The sequence below is a fragment of the Erinaceus europaeus genome, chromosome 4 (assembly GCF_950295315.1).
Source record: "Erinaceus europaeus chromosome 4, mEriEur2.1, whole genome shotgun sequence".
Taxonomy (NCBI): domain Eukaryota; kingdom Metazoa; phylum Chordata; class Mammalia; order Eulipotyphla; family Erinaceidae; genus Erinaceus; species Erinaceus europaeus.
This window is the reverse complement of record NC_080165.1, coordinates 67,692,168-67,710,474: the sequence shown is the minus strand read 5'-3', so window position 1 is coordinate 67,710,474 and position 18,307 is coordinate 67,692,168. Positions and strand designations below refer to the sequence as shown.

Here is an 18,307-nt window from a genome sequence, read left to right as displayed (position 1 = left end):
GGAAAAGCACCTTTTAATATGCAAACCTGTTTGCTTGTTGCTACAAAGAAAATTCATTAAAAGACCACTAGAGAGCCAGCAAATTAGCTTGCTTGAATAGTGTGCTGCTTTGTCTGTGCTTGGCCCAGACTTGAGATCAATCCCCACTGTACTGAAGGAGGCTCCAGTGCTGTGATCAGTTTCTCCCTCTCCCTTTCTCTCTCTGCCTCTATATATAAGAAAGAGAAAATCTCTCTCTCAACCTCCCTCTTCTCTATTTCTGTCTCTATCAAGTAAATAAGATATTTAGAAAAAATGGACATGAGAAATTCAACATACCTTAAAAAAATCAACTTGTTAAAAAATGTGGTTCCATGGATGGAACCCAGGGATTCATACTTGTGAAGCATGTGCTTTACCACTTAGCTATATTCCTTACCACCAGAAACTCAAAATGTCATCTTATCCTCAGACCTCTTCCTTTCTAACATTCTCCCACTTAGCAAATGGCTATTTCATCCCTTTTTGTTGCTGCTGTTGTTTAGAGGCATACACACACACACACACACACACACACACACACACACACACACACACACACACACACACGGGGGGGGGTGCATAGCAATGAAACTTCCTTCAATGCAGTGGTACCCTGGTTCAAACCTGGGTTGCACACATGGCAAAACAGAGCAAGTGAGCTATTTTGCCAGTCCCATTTCATCCATTTTGCTACTCAATTGTAAACATAGGTGTCCTTTTTTTTTTTTAAGGATGTGATGTTCGTTATTTTATTATTATTATTTTTATGTTTGTTCTTTTTTTTTTTTTTTTGCTCCTGGAGGCTATTTTTCCCCATTTTGCTGCCCTTGTTGTTATTGCTATTGTTGTTGGATAGGACAGAGAGGAACTGAGAGAGGAGGGGAAGACAGACACCTGCAGACCTGCTTCACCGCTTGTGAAGCAGCCCTGCTGCAGGTGGGGAGCCGGGGCCTGGAACTGGGATCCTTGTACTGGTTCTTGCACTTCATGCTATGTGCACTTAACCTGCTGCACTACCACCTGGACCCCAGGTTGCCCCCATAGGTGTCCTTCTTAAAAACATCCTCCATAGGGAGTTGGGCGGTAGTGCAGTGGGTTAAGTGCATGTGGCGCAAAGCATAAGGACCGGAGTAAGGACCCGGCTTCGAGCCCCCAGCTCTCCACCTGCAGGGGAGTTGCTTCACAGGCAGTGAAGCAGGTCTGCAGGTGTCTCTCTTTCTCTCCCCTTTTCTGTCTTCCCCTCTTCTCTCCACTTCTCTCTGTTCTATCCAACAACGACATCAACAATAATAAGTACAACAACAATAAAACAACAAGGGCAACAAAAGGGAATAAATAAATAAATTTAAAAATCTTCATGGTTTCATATATTCTCCAAATATGCTTTCATTCTCCAAGACAGGCCAATTAGAACTCTTTTTACTTTTTTTAAATTATCTTTTTTAAAAAATTTTTTTAAATCTTTTTTTTTTTTTGCCTCCAGGGTTATTGCTGGGTCTCAGTGCCTGCACTATGAATCCACTGCTCCTGGAGGCCATTTTTTTCCCCTTTTGTTGCCCTTGTTGTTGTAGCCTTATTGTGGTTATTATTATTGTTGTTGATGTCATTCGTTGTTGGATAGGACAGAAAGAAATGGAGAGAGGAGGGGAAGACAGAGAGAGGGAGAGAAAGATAGACACCTGCAGACCTGCTTCGCTGCCTGTGAAGCGACTCCCCTGCAGGTGGGGAACCAGGGGCTCGAACCCAGATCCTTATGCCGGCCCTTGCATTCTGCGCCAGGTGCACTTAACCCGCTGCACTACCGCCCGACCCCCTAAATCTTTATTTATTGGATAAGGACAGCCAGAAATCAAGGGGGAAGGGGGTGGTAGAGAGGGAGAGAGATAGAGAGACACTGCAACACTCCTTCACCACTCGCAAAGCTTTCTCCCTGCAGATGGGGACCAGAGGCTCAAACCCGCGTCCTTGCGCACTGTAAGACATGCGCTCAAACAGGTGCGCCACCACTCGGCCCCTTCAAATTATCTTCATTTATCGGGTAGACACAGCCAGAAATCGGGTAGACACAGGGTGGGGGAGATAGAGAGGGAGAGACACACTTGCAGCCCTGCTTCACCACTTGCGAAGCTTCCCCCTGCCGGTGGGGACCGGGGGCTTGAGCCTGAGTCCTTGTGCATTGTAACACGTGCACTTAGTTAGCCAGGTACGCTACCACCTGTCTCACCAACTAGAACACTTAAATTGATCAGCATCTTTCTGTCCCAGTCTCTCCTTCCTGGTCTATATTATTTAAGATCCTCCTCAGTACCAGTCCATCTCCCTCACAACTCCCCTCACCCAGGCCCAGTCACTCACCGCCAGGCCCGCCTGCTGTACCAAAACGGAAGTCTTATATTCTTGCATGCAGACCAGGACAGCATAGATGCCACCTTCCCTGGCAAAGAGTGGACGCCACTCATGCTTGGTCATGAGCAGGTAGAGGAGGCGCAGGGCCAGCACCACCACCATCTTCTCTCCCACCTGGTTGGTCAGCAGCTCCACTAGTGTCTTCACTAGCTTCTCTCTAAGAGAGAGAAGACAGATTGGGGTTCCCCAACCCAAGAGGCATGCCTGATCCTGTCCAAGATCCTGCCTTCCCAGTCCTGTCCACCGAGGTTCAATCTGCTCCCTCTCACCTATCTCTAACCCGCTGTCTGCCTCAGTCTCACACCTCCTGACCTTCCTTCCCTGCAATCAAACTGCCTCTGCCTCCCACCTCAAAAAGGAAGCAGTAGAATAAAATGGCTGTGAACAATCAAACTGCCTCTTCCTCATCTTCTGAAATTTGTAATCCAACAGAATTTCAATTACAGTACCTACAATGTTTTGTGTTTTTATTTTTAGTCATGACAGGCAGATTCAACTACAGGAAGAAAAATTATATAAAAACAGTCAAGAACTATTTGAAAAAATAATGGTAGACCTGCCTACTAGTTATAAAAATATAGCATAAAAATTGAAACTTGGGAAATGATACCGTATAGCCAAACAGAGCAACAGATGAGAAGAGAGAAAAGAGCAACTTCTCAGTCAGTGAGGACAGAAAATCATGCAAATCATGCTGTAGAGACAAGCAGTCATTTGTCTGGGAAAAAAAAAAAAAGACTAAAGCTGTGCTCCATTCTGTTTGCAGAAATAAGCTGCAAATAGATTCTAAAATAAAAGTAAAGACCAAAGCCAAAACATTTTACAGTCACATTTTTAGTATTTTTAAAAATAATCTTTTAATAGAATTGACCGTCTCAAGTCAGACACAAAATCAAGAAGCCGTTAAAAAGTTGAAAAATGTAACAACATAAAAGACTGAAGCTTTAACTGAATGGAAGACAACATACAAAGTTAAGAGGTGGGCAACACAGGCCAGACAGAAGGTCAGTGGAAATGCTGATCTGAAAGAAAGGAAGAAGTATCTCTCAACGTCCTAGAGCACAGTGAACATCATAAAAGGAACAATTGGGGGCCAGCAAAACAGCTCACTTGGATCATGTACAGCTTTGTCACGTGTGTGCCCTCCACTGTATTAAAGGAAGCTGCAGTGCTGTGGACTCTCTCTCTCACTTGCTTGCTTGCTCTCACTCTCGCTCTCTTGCTCTCCCTCTCTGTCACTATTCAAGGTTAAAAAAATAAATAAATTGGGGGGGGGGGTGTCAGGCAGTAGCGTAGCAGGTTGAGCGCACGTGGCCTGAAGCGCAAAGACTGGCAGAAGGATCCAGGTTCAAGCCCTGGATCCCCACCTGCAGGGGAGTCGCTTCACAGGCAGTGAAGCAGGTCTGCAGGTGTCTGTCTTTCTCTCCCCCTCTGTGTCTTCCCCTCCTCTCTCCATTTCTCTCTGTCCTATCCAATAATGACGACATCAACAATAACAACAATAACTACAACAATAAAACAAGGGCAACAAAAAGGAAGATAAATAATTTTTTTAAATTAAGTAAATAAATAAATGAAAAGGAAAAGTTGAGACTGACATCATTCTCCAGAGAGGCAGAGAATTTTACTGAGGAGCTGACCTGGAAACAAGGGAAGAAAGGAACACAAAAGGAAGAGTGATGGGAAAGAAGGTAAATGAAGTTACTGGGAATGTTCTATCTGTCCTAAGTTTTATGATGACTACAATATGAATCTAATCTGTTTTATACAGACACTCTTTTGTAGCCATAACTTATTATAACAAGATACACAGGTAATGCATAGGAAGAGATATAAAAAATATATGTAAGTTACCAAGATGTTAGCAATGACGGTCTCTGCACACAGGGTTTTCAGATGACTTTTTAATATATATTTGGGTGATTTAAAAAGTGTTTTAAAATATTTATTTATTCCCTTTCATTGCCCTTGATGTTTTATTATTGTAGTAATTATTGATGATGTTGTTGGATAGGACAGAGAGAAATGGAGAGAGGAAGGGAAGACAGAAGGGGAGAGAAAGATAGACACCTGCAGACCTGCTTCAACAGCTGTGAAGCAACACCCCTGCAGGTGGGAGCCGGGGACTTGAGCCGGGATCCTTACTCCAGTCCTTGCGCTTTGCGCCACGTGCACTTAACCTGCTGCGCTACTGCCCAACTCCCTATCTTCACAGTTTTCTAAGTTTTGTAAGTGTGCATATACTATTTTATATTTACAAAATAAGGTTAATATGATTTTGGAAAAAATGTAGGCAAAATATATGAAGCACAATGGGTTACTACCCAGCATGCCTATATATATATATATATATTAAAACAAAGACCTAGTAAGAAAGAGGGCAAAGAAAAAGAACAAGATAGTCACAGGTGAAAGACAAACACGCCAACATGCCTAACATCACTAGAACTAAGAAATTAAAACAAGGAGACACAACTATTCTTAAAATTTGCCAATCTGATGGTTATTATTTTTAAATTAATTAATTAACTTATTTATTCCCTTTTGTTACCTTTGCTGTTTTTTACTGTTGTAGTTATTATTGTTATCGTCGTTGTTGGATAGGACAGAGAGAAATGGAGAGAGGAGGGGAAGACAGAGAAGGGGAGAGAAAGATAGACACCTGCAGACCTGCTTCACCGCCTGTGAAGCGACTCCCCTGCAGGTGGGGAGCCGGGGGCTCGAACCGGGATCCTTATGCCAGTCCTCGAGCTTTGCGCCACCTGCGCTTAACCCGCTGCGTTACCACCCAACTCCCTGTTATTATTTTTTTAATGACAGCATCCAGTATTGGCTGATACGAAGGAAAGAAGATGCATTAGAACACTGTATGTGAACTTGGATATAACCATATTGCAGAATTGTATGTAATAGTAGAGAAAATAATGGAGCAACTCTATGTGGACTGACCTGGAAAGCCTTCAAAGACACTGAAACATAGAATTGTAGAAAATAGTGTTTGATGACATATATTGAAAACAAACGCTTAAACATTCCACTTCCAAACACAGCAACAAAAGTAAGTCTATAGGTCTGAAAATACATGCCAGACTAACAACAGTGGTGAAAAGGAATTTTGGCTTTTCATTCTGTGTTCTTTTACAGTCTTTAGATCCTACAAAATGAGAATGGAAAAAGATAAATAAAACAAAGATGTATGTGTGTTACTTACATGGCTGAGCATTTAAAAATAAATAGGAAGTAACGGAGAGGGAAAGAGGAAAATAAAAGAAAGAAGGAAAGGAAGTAAACAGAGCTGAAGCTTGAGAACCAAAGGGTATGAACCTGGCTCTGCTACCTGTCAAATTCTGGGCAAGTTACTTGACTAAGTCTCAGTCTCCTTGCCCATACAACAGCTAAGAATAATATCAGCTCTTCCTCCTCCCGAGAGGAGAGAGTGCACAGAACCTGACATTCCATTTTCCTGGTCATCTCCTCCTCTTTCACCACAGACTTTCTAGTCCTCCACGTCATAGTTCTTCTTGCCCTACCACAATCTCCCTCTGCTGACAGCTTAAACCAAAACTCCTTCCCTCCCCACCATGCTAACCTCAGGGATCTGTCAGGACGAACCAGAGGGTGGTCCCGCTCAGTGACCTCCTCCACAGCCTGAGAGAGGGCATAGAGCCCTGAAAGCTGCAGGTTTGAGTCCAAGATGGGTATCTGCACGGTGGCCACGATCGCCGCCACATGCTGATGCAGGGAGCTGCGTGGGCCAGGACCCCGCAATGCTCTGGCCATTTCTGAAATTGGTGAGGGAAAGGCAGTGGCTTAAAAAATGTGTGGCACCTCTTTCAATGTCAAGCTCTCTTAATCTACTGACAATTACGTATTTTTAATACAGTTCTGGGGATCAAACCCAGGTCCTAGCACATGCAAGGCATGCACTCTACCCACTGAGCCACCTCCACGGCCCACTGTCTATGTCATTTCATTTTATTTAGAGAGAGATACTAAATCACCACTCCACCATCTTTGGAGTTGCAGTTATTATATCTCTGTTCTCCACCTGTGGTGCCAGGGAGCAAACCCAGACTTTGTACATAGATACTATAACACAGAGCCACCTCCCAATCCCTACTGAAATTTAAAAAGTTATTTATTTAAGATTTATTTATTCATTAATGAGAGAAAGTGGAGGAGAGGAGAAAAATCAAAGCATCCCTCTGACACATGTAATGCTGGGGGTTAAGTTTAGGACCTCATGCTCAAGACCTGTTCAATGCTTTATTCACTGTGCCACTGCCTGGGCCACTATATATTTTTATGAATAAGAAAGAAAGAGAAAAGGATGGGGGGTAAGGGGGGAAGATAGATAGATAGACCAGCTCTTTGTTGTCAGGATTAAACCTGGGGCCTCAGGCTTGCCTCTTCTTTTTTTGCCGCCAGGATTATTGCTTGGGTTTGGTACCTGCACTATGAATCCATTGCTCCTGGAGGCTATTTTTCCCCTTTTGTTGCCCTTGTTGTTTATCATTGTTGTTGGATAAGACAGAGAGAAATCAAGAGAGGAGAGGAAGACAGAGAGGAGAGAAAGCTAGACACCTGCAGACCTGCTTCACTACTGTGAAGCGAACCCCAGCAGATGGGGAGCCGGGGGCTTGAACTGGGATCCTTACACTGGTCCTTGTGCTTCAATGCCATGTGCACTTAACCTGCTGCACTACCACCCGGCCCCCAGGCTTGCCACTTCTAAGTTCTTCTGCTGAGCTACTTCTCTAGTTACTGGCGTTTTAATATAAAATGTGTTACTGTGGCTTGCGTTCAAAACTTTTCCAGTTCTGTGTAAGGAATTTAATGGTGAAACAATAAAGATGAAGATACCCTGGACAAGGGACCCTTTGTTTCCAGAGGTACTGAAGGAAGGGATCAGTGAGTGTCTAGTATAATCACTTTGGCTGCAGTATGTATTTTCCAGTGCACTGTGACCCCGCTCCACCACTTCCCTCTACCCCAAGACTCATTTCAATGAGAACCACCTAGGACTCTTTCAACTTCTGTACTCTCCTCTCCCAGCCCCTCACTCACCATCAGCTGCCTCCTTCATCTCAGGGGGCAGAGCCATCCCCTCTGTCTTCAGGAGCTGGTTAAAGAGCTGGGAATCACTCTGTGCCATGGGGGGCTCAGTTTTTACTATGGCAGGTTCTGCCTCTGCCTCAGGGCGCTCAGCCTTTCCTTGGGGGGATTCCGCCTCTTCCTCTGAGAAGCTGGCTTCTGACCTGAACTCCTCTTCTGGATCTGGTGTAGAGGAGGGACTGTGTGAAGAAGATGAGCTGCTTAGTTCATCACGTGGCAGCCCGTATTTGGTGTAGATCTGGCTGCTGAGCAGGTCACTGAGGGTGCTGCCCTCAAACCGAGAACTTAGAACTCGCAGCAGTCCCTCCGCCACCTCTATGGGCACGGAGATTTCACCAAGGGCCTTTTCACTCAGGGTCTGTTGAGAAAAGGAGTTATGTAGTTCAGGGACAAGCAGATATACAGAACCCCGCAACCGCAACAGGGAGGGTGGCCATATCACGCCTCGCCTCGCCTTGTATACCTTCTGTCTACAGGCCCCTCTTGGTATTTGCCACCTCCCCCACAGGATCCTTTATACTCTCTCATGGAGAACTCCAGCCTACCCCCAAGCAGATCCATATCCAGCGCTCCCTTTGGAGACTCTTACCTCTAACCCTACTACAGCCCTCCCCCCTTCTAACCCCCTGCTCTCAAGCCTGTAGCACCTCATCCAGCTTCTCCCGCAGACTCTGGAAAATGGGCTGCTGTTCACAGGCATCCAATTTCTTGATGAAGAAGAGCAGCTCCCACCACTCAGCCTGGGTCAGGTATCCCAATTCCTCATTCTTCTGAGGTTCTGGCTGGAGGTACGGCAAAGAGTAGAGTCCATCCACAGGCTTCCAGTCCCAAGAGGGAAATGCTGAGGATACAGGCATGGGGTCTCAGCACTCATCGGGAATAGAGTGGCTTTCTGAATCTCTGGAGCAGCTCCTGGTCAGGAATGCCTTATCCCCATCACTACTGTTCAGAGACATGCTGGCCATGCCTACTCCTTGGCTCACCTGTGCCCAACATAGCAGCCTCTTCCTCCTTCTTCACAGCTGCTGGAGCCGTATCCTCAACAGCTTCCTCAGGGCCCAAGATCTCCAACATATGCCAGTGCACCCAGTAAGTGCGACCAGTTGACTGCCAGAAGACCTGGCATAGAGAGAGAGATATACAGATGCCTCAGTCCACTGAGCCCTGGGCTAAAGCGATATGACCAAGGCCAGATCTGAGACACACAGCCCTCAGATGTATATCCTGGCTAGGTTTGGGGAAACCCCCTTGTAATGAAAAGCCCTGGTTCTCCCCTCTCCCTAACTCTGATGGCCTATTCTAACACGTCCTCCTAGGTAACTCCACTGCTGGAGGGAAAGTGGAGGGGCATCTTGATATGACAGTTCTGTTCCCGGAGCGTAAGTCTCTCTGACTTCACAGTCTACCAGCTCTCACCAGCTTTTCTCAGCACATTTCCCCCCTCACCCGCTGAACTATCTATTTCCCATTCCAACTCCTCCCTGAGTTTCCTCATTGGTGAAAACCCCAACTGTGCTCCACCTAAAATAGGACCCCAGCAACATCCCGCCACCATGCTGGCTCACCTGCACTGGGGGCACACCATTGTTGCTCTGCCGGAATTCGCCCTCATCTCCGGCACTGATTTCTTCATAATCATCCAGCATCCGCACTCGCATCCCTGGCCGCAGTGTCTGCTGCATGTACTCACCATAGCCACTGCGGCTAGAGAATTCAGAGCGTGGGCGGAAGGCCCACCCTGGCTTTCGTGGGGTGGCAGTGAAGGTGGAGGTGGGGAGTAAGAGGCTGGGGCTTGACATGCAGGGCTGAAAGATGGACCGGGCTGGCCGTGGCGGCGACGTGCCCTGTTCGCTGAGGTTCCGGGCCCAGCCCAAGCTCCGCACCAGCTCTGAGATGAGGTTGCCCACAGCCATACTGAATTCCAGCTCCCGCTGCCCCCGGCTTTTCTTCAAACCCAGCTCCTCCCTGGAAGATGCAGAGGCCTGGTCTCCAGCCCCTGGCTCTGGACTGCTATTCAGCTGATCCAGCAGGGAAGTGACGCACAGGTAGCGTTTCACCAGTGAGAACAGCAGCTTGCCTGGGATCTGTAGGACAGTCTATGATGTAGGTTCAACTTCTTCTGGCTTAAGCCTCTTTCCTTTCCCCTCTACAGAAAAACATGAAGACCTCATCCCCGTACCTACAGTTCTCAAACTTTATGTAAGAAACAAGGAAAACCTCTGGAGAGGTAAAGGTAACCAGCGATCAAACTCAGGGCTTCATACATGTGAAGCATGTGATATACCAGTGAGCACTACAATCCTAAGGTCCTTTCTCCTTTCCCTCCTTCTTCTTTCTCTTTCCCTCCCTCTTTCTCTTTCTCTCTTTCTTCCTTTCCTTCTTCCTTCCTTTCTTTCTCCAAAGTACTGCTCAGCTCTGCCTTAGGGTGGTGTTGGGTATTGAACCTAGGATGCTCGGTGCTTCAGGCATGAAAGTCTTTTTGCACAGTCATTATGCTTTCTTCCCTGCCGCCCAGGAAATGTCCGAAAATCCAGAACCCTGGGTTGTAATCTCAGAGATTCTAAGAGGGGAGGGGGACATAAACTTATTTTAGCAAGTTTCCCTGGGCAGCTCTAAAGCAGACTCTAGTCTTGAACCACCTGTTCAGAAATGATGCCCTCAGCCTTGTGCAAAGTACTTTCCCCACAGCTGCCATAGTACCTGAGGCAGATGAATGCTCTCAAAGGCCATGCAGTGTTCCTCAGAGGACGTGGTCTCTGCAAACAGCTCCAGCAAAGTATAGCAGCTGTCAAAATCCATGTGCTGTTCGATGCCATCTTGCTGGCTCAGTGACAGAAGGACATGAGCCCGACTCCCTGCAATTCACGGTATTTCTCCTTAGGCCCCAGGACTTTCCCCTTGTCTTCCCTGTAATCTTTATCCCTGTCCCCAGAGACTTACAAAATTTGCTGTGACTGACACTCACAGTGACACAGAAAATTTACATGGCAGCTCAGGGAGCTGCTCAACAGTTAGAGCACAGGACTTGGTAGCACGAGGTCCTGAGTTCAATCCCCAGCATCACATGTGTGACGATGCTCTGGTTCTCTCATTAACAAAAATTATTCAGAAAATTAAAATTTCATGTTAACCCAACACAAATGTACATACTTTTAACTGAAACACGTTTTATACTGTAAAACTCCACTTATTAAGTGAAAGGTACTATTTCATATTTTTTAAATGCAATGCTAAGAAATGAGCCCAGGGCTTTGCACATGTGCGATACTACTGAACTACTTCCCCTGCCCAATTTTTATTATATATATTTTTTTTTAAAAAAATTTTTTTATATTCATTTATTTATTCACTTTTGTTGTCCTTGTTTTATTGTTGTAGTTATTATTATTGATGTCGTTGTTGGATAGGACAGAGAGAAATGGAGAGAGGAGGGGAAGACAGAGAGGGGGAGAGAAAAGACAGACACCTGCAGACCTGCTTCACCACCTGTGACGTGACTCCCCTGCAGGTGGGGAGCTGGGGGCTCGAACCGGGATCCTTATGCCGGTCCCTTATTCTATATTTTTGAGAGGGGGAAAAGGGAGGGAAGGAGGGAGATCCAAGGCACTATTCATCAAGTTCCCTTTCTGCTGTCCCTGGTGCTCCCATGTGATGCCAGGAATTGGTCGCAGAGCCTCATGTATATACTCTGCCATCAAGTCATCTCTAAAGCCTGGTTTTGCACTTTACATTTTTATTAATGAGAAAGGAAGAAGATACCAAAACAGCACCCCACCACCATCCATGGAGTTTTATCCAATTGTCTCTGCTGAACCATGTGGAGCCAGAGATTGAAGCCAGGGGTTCACACATGGAAGGCATGCACTCTGCCTTCTAAGTCATTCCCTAGCTCATATTTTAATACATTTATTTTTTAATTTTCCCCCTCATTTTTATTGTAGAGAGGTTAATAATCTACAGTGCAGTCACTGACACCTGTGTACAGTTTCATTATGCACCAGGACTCCAAAGTTCTCTTCTGCCCCTCCCGCCAATGATTTTTTTTTAATTGGTATAATGATTAGAAAAGTACCTCACGGGGGTCGGGCGGTGGTGCAGTGGGTTAGGCACATGTGGCGCAAAGCGCAAGGACCGGCGTAAGGATCCCGGTTTAAGCCCCCGGCTCCCCACCTGCAGGGGAGTCGCTTCACAGGCAGTGAAGCAGGTCTGCAGGTGTCTGTCTTTCTCTCCCCTTCTCTGTCTTCCCCTCCTCTCTCCATTTCTCTCTGTCCTATCCAACAACGAACAACATCAACAATGGTAACAATAATGATCACAGCGAGACTACAAAAACAAGGGCAACAAAGGGGGGGGGAAATGGCCTCCAGCAGCAGTGGATTCATGGTGCAGGCACCGAGCCCAGCAATAACCCTGGAGGAAAAGAAAAAGAAAAAAAAGTACCTCACACACACACAAAAATTAATTAATTAAAAAAAAAAGTACCTCACTAGGTAAAACACAAAACTTATGTATGTAAGGCCTGGGTATTATCCCTGGCACAGCACAGTGTATGTCAGAACAGTATGGTGCTCTGGCCTCTCTCTCATGAAATAAATCTTTTAAAGTGCCAGTTATAATCATCAGAATCTCAACCCACAGTTTAAAAAAATCCAAAACTACTTCAATCTCTTCTCTGCCACTGCACTGAGAAAATAAGCCAGATGCTATTATGTTATCTAACCTGTAGCTGTAAAAGTGTATTAATCCATTATTTTTTTCTTTGTATTGAATTACTATGCACCAAAATTTCTGGGGGAGGGGGTGGTGGTAACAGGGACCTCACCTAAGGCTTTGTCGGGAAATTGTGAGGATGTGGTAGAGCCTGACAGGACCTGAGGAGTGCGTCTATCCTGTCAGTGTCTCTCTCTACCGAGAGGCTGAGCAAGGAGGGACAGGAGTAACCCCAAAGGTTTGACCCGTCTTATCAGACTCCCTGCCTCACAAAGCACCCTGCATTCCTGATACTATGGCCATCAGATAAAAAGAAAGGGGGAGATGTCGGCTAATTGTGAAGATGTGGTTGAGCTTGGCAGGGCTTGACTTGAGGGGACATCCATCCTCTCCTCTTATCAGACTTACTATTTACATAATCACTGTTTTGCCTGAAAGATCCCCACCCATTCCATTCCTTTGATCTATCTTCTTTCTACCCTCAAGATCCTCCCTGATAGTATTATTAATCCTACCAGTTAAAACCCTCACAACAGTTGCTAAGGAAGTTCCTACCTTTCCAGCCCCTTTCCAAACCATGTCAAGCCATTTCCGTTTCCGACTTGCCACTTCCGGGTCTGCCCTTTAAAAGCCTTGGCTCTCTGATCAATAAAGAATCAAATTGCCTCTCCGCCATGAACTCTGTTCTCGAGTCATCTCTCTCGAGTTGCTGAGTGAATAGCAGCCCAGGCTGGCTCTGGTCATGTTCTCTCCAACCCAGAGAGTACACGCCTGGGAAGAGGCACCCCCACACTAGCCTGGCAGACTTCATACAAACGAAGCATGCACTTTGCCACTGAACTATATGTCTGGCCCCCAGGTACTCTTTATTCTGTTTTTACTCTTTGTAGCCTTGTTCTTTCCAGTCCTTCCCTTCCCCCCTTACCAGCATTGTGGGCTGCCAGTGCCTGCAGCATCTTGCCCGCACTCCGACGGATCTGAGGCTCAGGATTACACAACATATGCATAAGCAGATCCAGGGCTCCTGTCTCCCTGAAGACCCCAGTGAGGGGCCCAATGCTAGCATAGGCACTGAGCACATGGACAGTGTGGAGCACAGCAGCCGTGAGGCTGGAGGCCCCACCTTCTGCCAGTTGCCTAGTAGCCCTGCGGACCAGTGCCCGCACATCAGCCTCCAGCTCTCCCATTGCCACGTCATCCAGGCCTCCGGGATCTCGGGGAAAGCTGCCTGGACTCCCCACTGATTCAAGCTGAGGTCCCTTAGACAGCGTCCGCTCCCCTAGCAGCATTGGGCAGTTGGCGTAGACCTCAGGGGCTGATAGCCACATGAGGATGTGCTCTGCCTTTCCCTCTTCCACATCCACTCTGCTCGATTCCCCGCATTTCAGGACACTCCAGCGGATCAGGTATTCAGGATGCCCATCATGCCCAGGCCGCTGTCGAATGAGTTCTTCGGGATATGCTTGTAGCTGGGGTCCCAAGGGCACCATGAAGTCCCCAGTACGCCGTTCCCTCACCATTCTGAGCTCCTGGGACACAAGAAGAAGGATAAAGGAATTATGGACAAAAGAAAAGACTACATGGAAATGGTAGAATCTTGAGACATAGGGTGAGGAGTGATAGGTAGGGTGCATGATGGAACTTAACGGGTCAAACAGAAAAGGTTGAGAAATGACTTGAATACATTTTGAGATTTATAAGAGTAAAATGTAGTTAAAAATGAAATAAGAAAGAAAAGAAAGAAAGGTGTTTAAGAAATGTAAGTGGGGGGGTTGGGCAGTAGTGCAGTGGGTTAAGGCACCTGGCGCAAAGCAGGATCCTGGTTCGAGCCCCGCCCCCACCTGCAGGGGAGTCGCTTCACAAGCAGTGAAGCAGGTCTCTAAGAGTCTTTCTCTCCCCATTTCTCTCTGTCCTATCCAACAACAACGACATCAATAACAACAACAACAATAACTACAACAATAAAATAAGGGCAACAAAAGGGAATAAATATTAAAAAAAATAATAGGGAGTCGGGCAGTAGCTCAGCGGGTTAAGCGCACGTGGCACAAAGTGTGGCGTAAGGATTCCAGCTGGAGCCCCAGGCTCTCCACCTGCAGGGGAGTCACTTCACAGGTGGTGAAGCAGGTCTGCAGGTGTCTTTCTCTCCTCCTCTATCTTCCTGTCCTCTCTCCATTTCTCTCTGTCCTACCCGACAACGACAACATTAATAACTATAATAAAACAACAAGGGCAACAAAAGGGGGGGGCAAGCAAATAAAAAATGTTAAAAAAATAATAAAATAATTTTTTAAAAAATGTAAGTGGTTGCTACCTAGGAGGTGGTGCAGTGGCTAGAGGTTCAGATTTAAAAGCATGATATCCTGAGTTCAATCTCTAGCATCAGTGTATCAAAGTGATGCTCTGGCATTCTCTCTCAATAAATAAATCTATTTTTTTAAAAAAATATTTATTAACACAAGACAAAGAAGGGGGGGGGAGAGAGAAAACCAGAGCAGCACTCCAGCACATGAGATGCTACACTTATGTTTCCAAGTCCAGAACCTTCCCAGACTCAAAAATCATAAAAAAAAAAAAAAAAGTTGAAGTTTTGGCGGCCAGGCAGTAGTGCAGTGGGTTAAGCACACATGGCATGAAGTGCAAGGGACCTGTGCAAGGATCCTGATTGAGCCCGGCTCCCCACCTGCAGGGGGCACGGGGGGGGGGGGGGTGTCATCACTTCACAGGCAGTGAAGCAGGTCTGCATGTGTCTGTCTTTCTCTCCCCATCTTCCCTTCCTCTCTCAATTTCTCTCTGTCCTATCCAACAGCAACAGCAATGTCAACAAGAATGACAACAACAATGGCAACAACATAAAAGGAAAAATGGCCTCCAGGAGCAGTGGATTCATAGTGCAGACACTGAGCCCCAGCAATAACCCTGGAGGCTAAAGAGAAAAAAAAAGTGGAAGTTTTTAAAAAATAAAATGGAAGTGTCAAATGTAAAGCATTAATCCCCCAATAAAGAAGTTTTAAAATAAAATAAAATAAAATAAAATGAGGTGGTTACAAGTAAAAGGATGAGTATAATAGACAAAGTAACAAAAAGATGACACATATGACAGTCTGGGCAGAATAGCAGAGTGACTGAAAAATACAGATCAGGATTTGGAAGGATGATTTGGATGAACAGAGAGAAAAAAGAGCATGTGTAGTGGGGTCAGAAGTGAAAAAATTCAGAGTGGGAGAGGGGCAAGACAGGGAGTATAAATGCAAAGGCCAAGTTTGATGTGTCTATAAACAGGCAGTTGATGACAGGTGGAGAGAACAGAGATGAAAGAGGTTGGCGTGTGGGTCACATGATGATTGGATGGGGGAAAGTTTGAATACTACGAAAGGGGGAGAGGCAGAAAAATGCCCTACACGATGCTCTATACATATGGTGAAGGTTGAAGTCAGGTAGACAGATATTGAGGGTGATGGGGTGTGTAATAATCAAACAGCTGAAAGGTAAGGAATGGAGGCAGGAGACAATGGAAGTGTAAATGATTAGGTAAATGTTCTGAATTCTGGCTTTTTACTTTCAATGTGCATGGTCTGAACAAGTTTGTTAAGAAACTCATCTCTCTACCTTTGCAAGAAGGTATTTAGGTTTTAAAATTTAACAAGGTCACTTTGTAAAGTGTGTAGAATAGCCTCCAGCACATAATAGATGTTCATTCAGTGAGCACAATTTGATATTACTCTTAGAGAAGATAGAGGTAGTCCTTGGATAAATAGAAAATTACTGGGCCTGGGCAGCAAGAGAGCTCACTCAGGGATAAGGTGCTGCTTTGTCATGCAGTGACCCAGGTTCAAGCCCAGCCCTCACAGCATTAAAGGAAACTTTGGTGCTGTGGTCTGTCTAAAGACAAAAAGAAAGAGGAAGGAAAGAAGTGATGGGCCCAGGTAGTGGCCCACCTGGTTGCAACCCACAAGGACCCGGGTTCAACTGCCCCCTCCACCTGCAAGCAGAAAGCTTTATGAGTGAAGCGGAGATGCCGGTGTCTCTCCGCCTCTATCTCTCCCTCCCCTCTCAATTACCTTGTCTCTACTCAATAAATAAAGAAAACATTTAAAGAGAGAGAGGGGAAGAGGGAAGAAAGTTACTGAACCAGGATACACGGGAGTGGGGCAGTAACTGCACTAGTGACCACGAAGAGCTTCGTGTGATATACAGCGGGGGGACTGGGGGACTGGGAATGATGAGAGTGAGAATGAGAAGGGGAGTAAACCCACATGAAGAAATGGTCATCAGGACGGGATCCCATTTGGGGGCTGGGGGTTGACAGGGACAGAAGATGAGAGCAGTAGAAAGGCGTGAAGAGCAGCGGGGAGGCACAGGATGTGGTCGGTGATGGGAGTAGGGGTCCCGGTAGGTAGCCAGGGGGTAACCTGCGAGACGGCAAAGGTCAAGTGACGAGCAGGTGGGAGAAGAAACAACTGGGAGAGATGCTTAAGCGGGGAGGTGGTCAAGATGAGCTAGAAATGAAGCGGAAAAACTCCGGTGTGGGCGGTGAGGTCTGGGACAGCGGAGGGAGCGGGCGGCGCAGACCCCTGGGGGTGGAGGAGGCCGGAGCCGCCCGAGACCCGGGCTGAGGGCGGGGTGGGGATGGGGCCGGTCTGCGGAGGGTGACCGGATGAAGCGTTTCTCAGAGAGCAAGACCTGGCCCTCGTCGTCAGCCCCGCCGAGCCTGGGTGAGGGGCCCTCGGCGACGAGCTCTCCTCAGCTCTCACCGCCCAGCGTCGGCCCTCGCTGGGACCCAGCGGCCGGTCCCGCCGTCCTGGCCCCGCCTCCTCGGCAGCTCTCTTCCGGGTCACACGGCGAACGCACGCACAGCGCGCCGCCTACCAGCGCGCCGCCTACGGGTCCCCCCGCGGCCCACAGGCGAGTGTGCGGGTGGCGCATGCGTGTTGCGGGCCGGCTGCGGCGCGGAGTCGTACTGTCGGGGTTCGCGTCGCTGGTGCTGCCGTCGTTTGTGCGGCTGCGGGCAGCCCTTTCCAGCCAGTCAGCTTCAGATCAAGCCAGCTCCCTTTTGGTGGGTCTGTCTGCTTCGTTCCCCCAACTAATAACTCAAGACACTCCCACCCAAGACTGTCTCGACTTAGCGTTCACTAGGTCACGTGTCCTTGAGTTTCCCAAGCCCTTAACAATGCTGGGGATTGGTCGGCTCAGTTTTCCTGTTAAAATTGCTCATCTGTGGTCCAGGAGGTGGCGCAGTGGGTAAAGCATTGTACTCTCAAGCATGAGGTCCTGAGTTCAATCCCTGGCCGCACATGTACCAGAGCGACGTCTGGCATTCTGTCTTTCTCATTAATAAATTAAGAAAATATTAAAAGAAAATTGCTCATCTGTGTTCCCTTGAGCACCTAGCAAAGCCAAACAAAGCAATAAAGGGTGCAACCCGCTTCCCATATTACTTGAATGGCTTAAAACACTCCTTAATATTACGGTTTTTTTAAATTACCTTTATTGGACAGACAGTCAGAAATTGAGAGGGAAGGGGCGATAGGGAGAGACAGAGACACCTGCAGCACTGCTTCACCATTTGTGAAGCTTCCCCCTCCTCGCAGGTGGGAACTGGGGGCTCGAACCTGGTTCCTTGCAGATTGTAACATATGTGCCACCACCTGGCCCCCAGCTTTTTTTTTTTTTTAAGATTTTATTAATGAGAAAGACAGGAGAGACTAATTTTTCTTTTCAGAGAGTATTAGAGCAAGAGAACCAGAGCATTACTCTGGCAAACTCATCCTGCTACTAAGTCTAGAATTCTGGTGGCCACATCCACCCTTAGTTTTGTTTTCATCAAGCAGCCAGGATTGCTTCTCTCCCTTTCTCACCAGAACACTGCTCAGCTCTGGCTTACGGTGGGGTGGTGCTTGACATCCAATCTGGGACTGGAAGCCTCAGGCATGAAAGTTTGTTTGCATAACCATTATGCTATCTCCCCCACTCCAGTACTGCTTCTTCGAGCAGCAACTTTTGGGGTTTGATTCGTGTTTATACTTCTTTCACTCCCAATATGGAAAAATGAAGG

At 46.9% G+C, this 18,307-nt stretch overlaps 1 protein-coding gene across 2 annotated transcripts in view; it reads right to left on the bottom strand.

Annotated features, from left to right (window-relative positions):
* The window catches only part of CUL9 (cullin 9), a 49,516-nt gene extending 32,438 nt beyond the window's left edge, over positions 1-17,078 (bottom strand). For both annotated transcript variants that reach the window (XM_060189840.1, XM_060189841.1), the window contains exons 1-9: positions 16,936-17,078; positions 13,178-13,781; positions 10,243-10,397; positions 9,108-9,626; positions 8,526-8,661; positions 8,190-8,383; positions 7,495-7,900; positions 6,017-6,209; positions 2,377-2,584 (exon numbers count right to left, since the gene is read on the bottom strand). In XM_060189840.1, coding sequence (XP_060045823.1) covers positions 2,377-2,584; positions 6,017-6,209; positions 7,495-7,900; positions 8,190-8,383; positions 8,526-8,661; positions 9,108-9,626; positions 10,243-10,397; positions 13,178-13,772 — 2,406 coding nt within the window. In that variant the 5' untranslated portion in view covers positions 13,773-13,781; positions 16,936-17,078. The remainder of the gene's footprint in view (positions 1-2,376; positions 2,585-6,016; positions 6,210-7,494; positions 7,901-8,189; positions 8,384-8,525; positions 8,662-9,107; positions 9,627-10,242; positions 10,398-13,177; positions 13,782-16,935) is intronic.
* Positions 17,079-18,307: the final 1,229 nt, after the last annotated feature.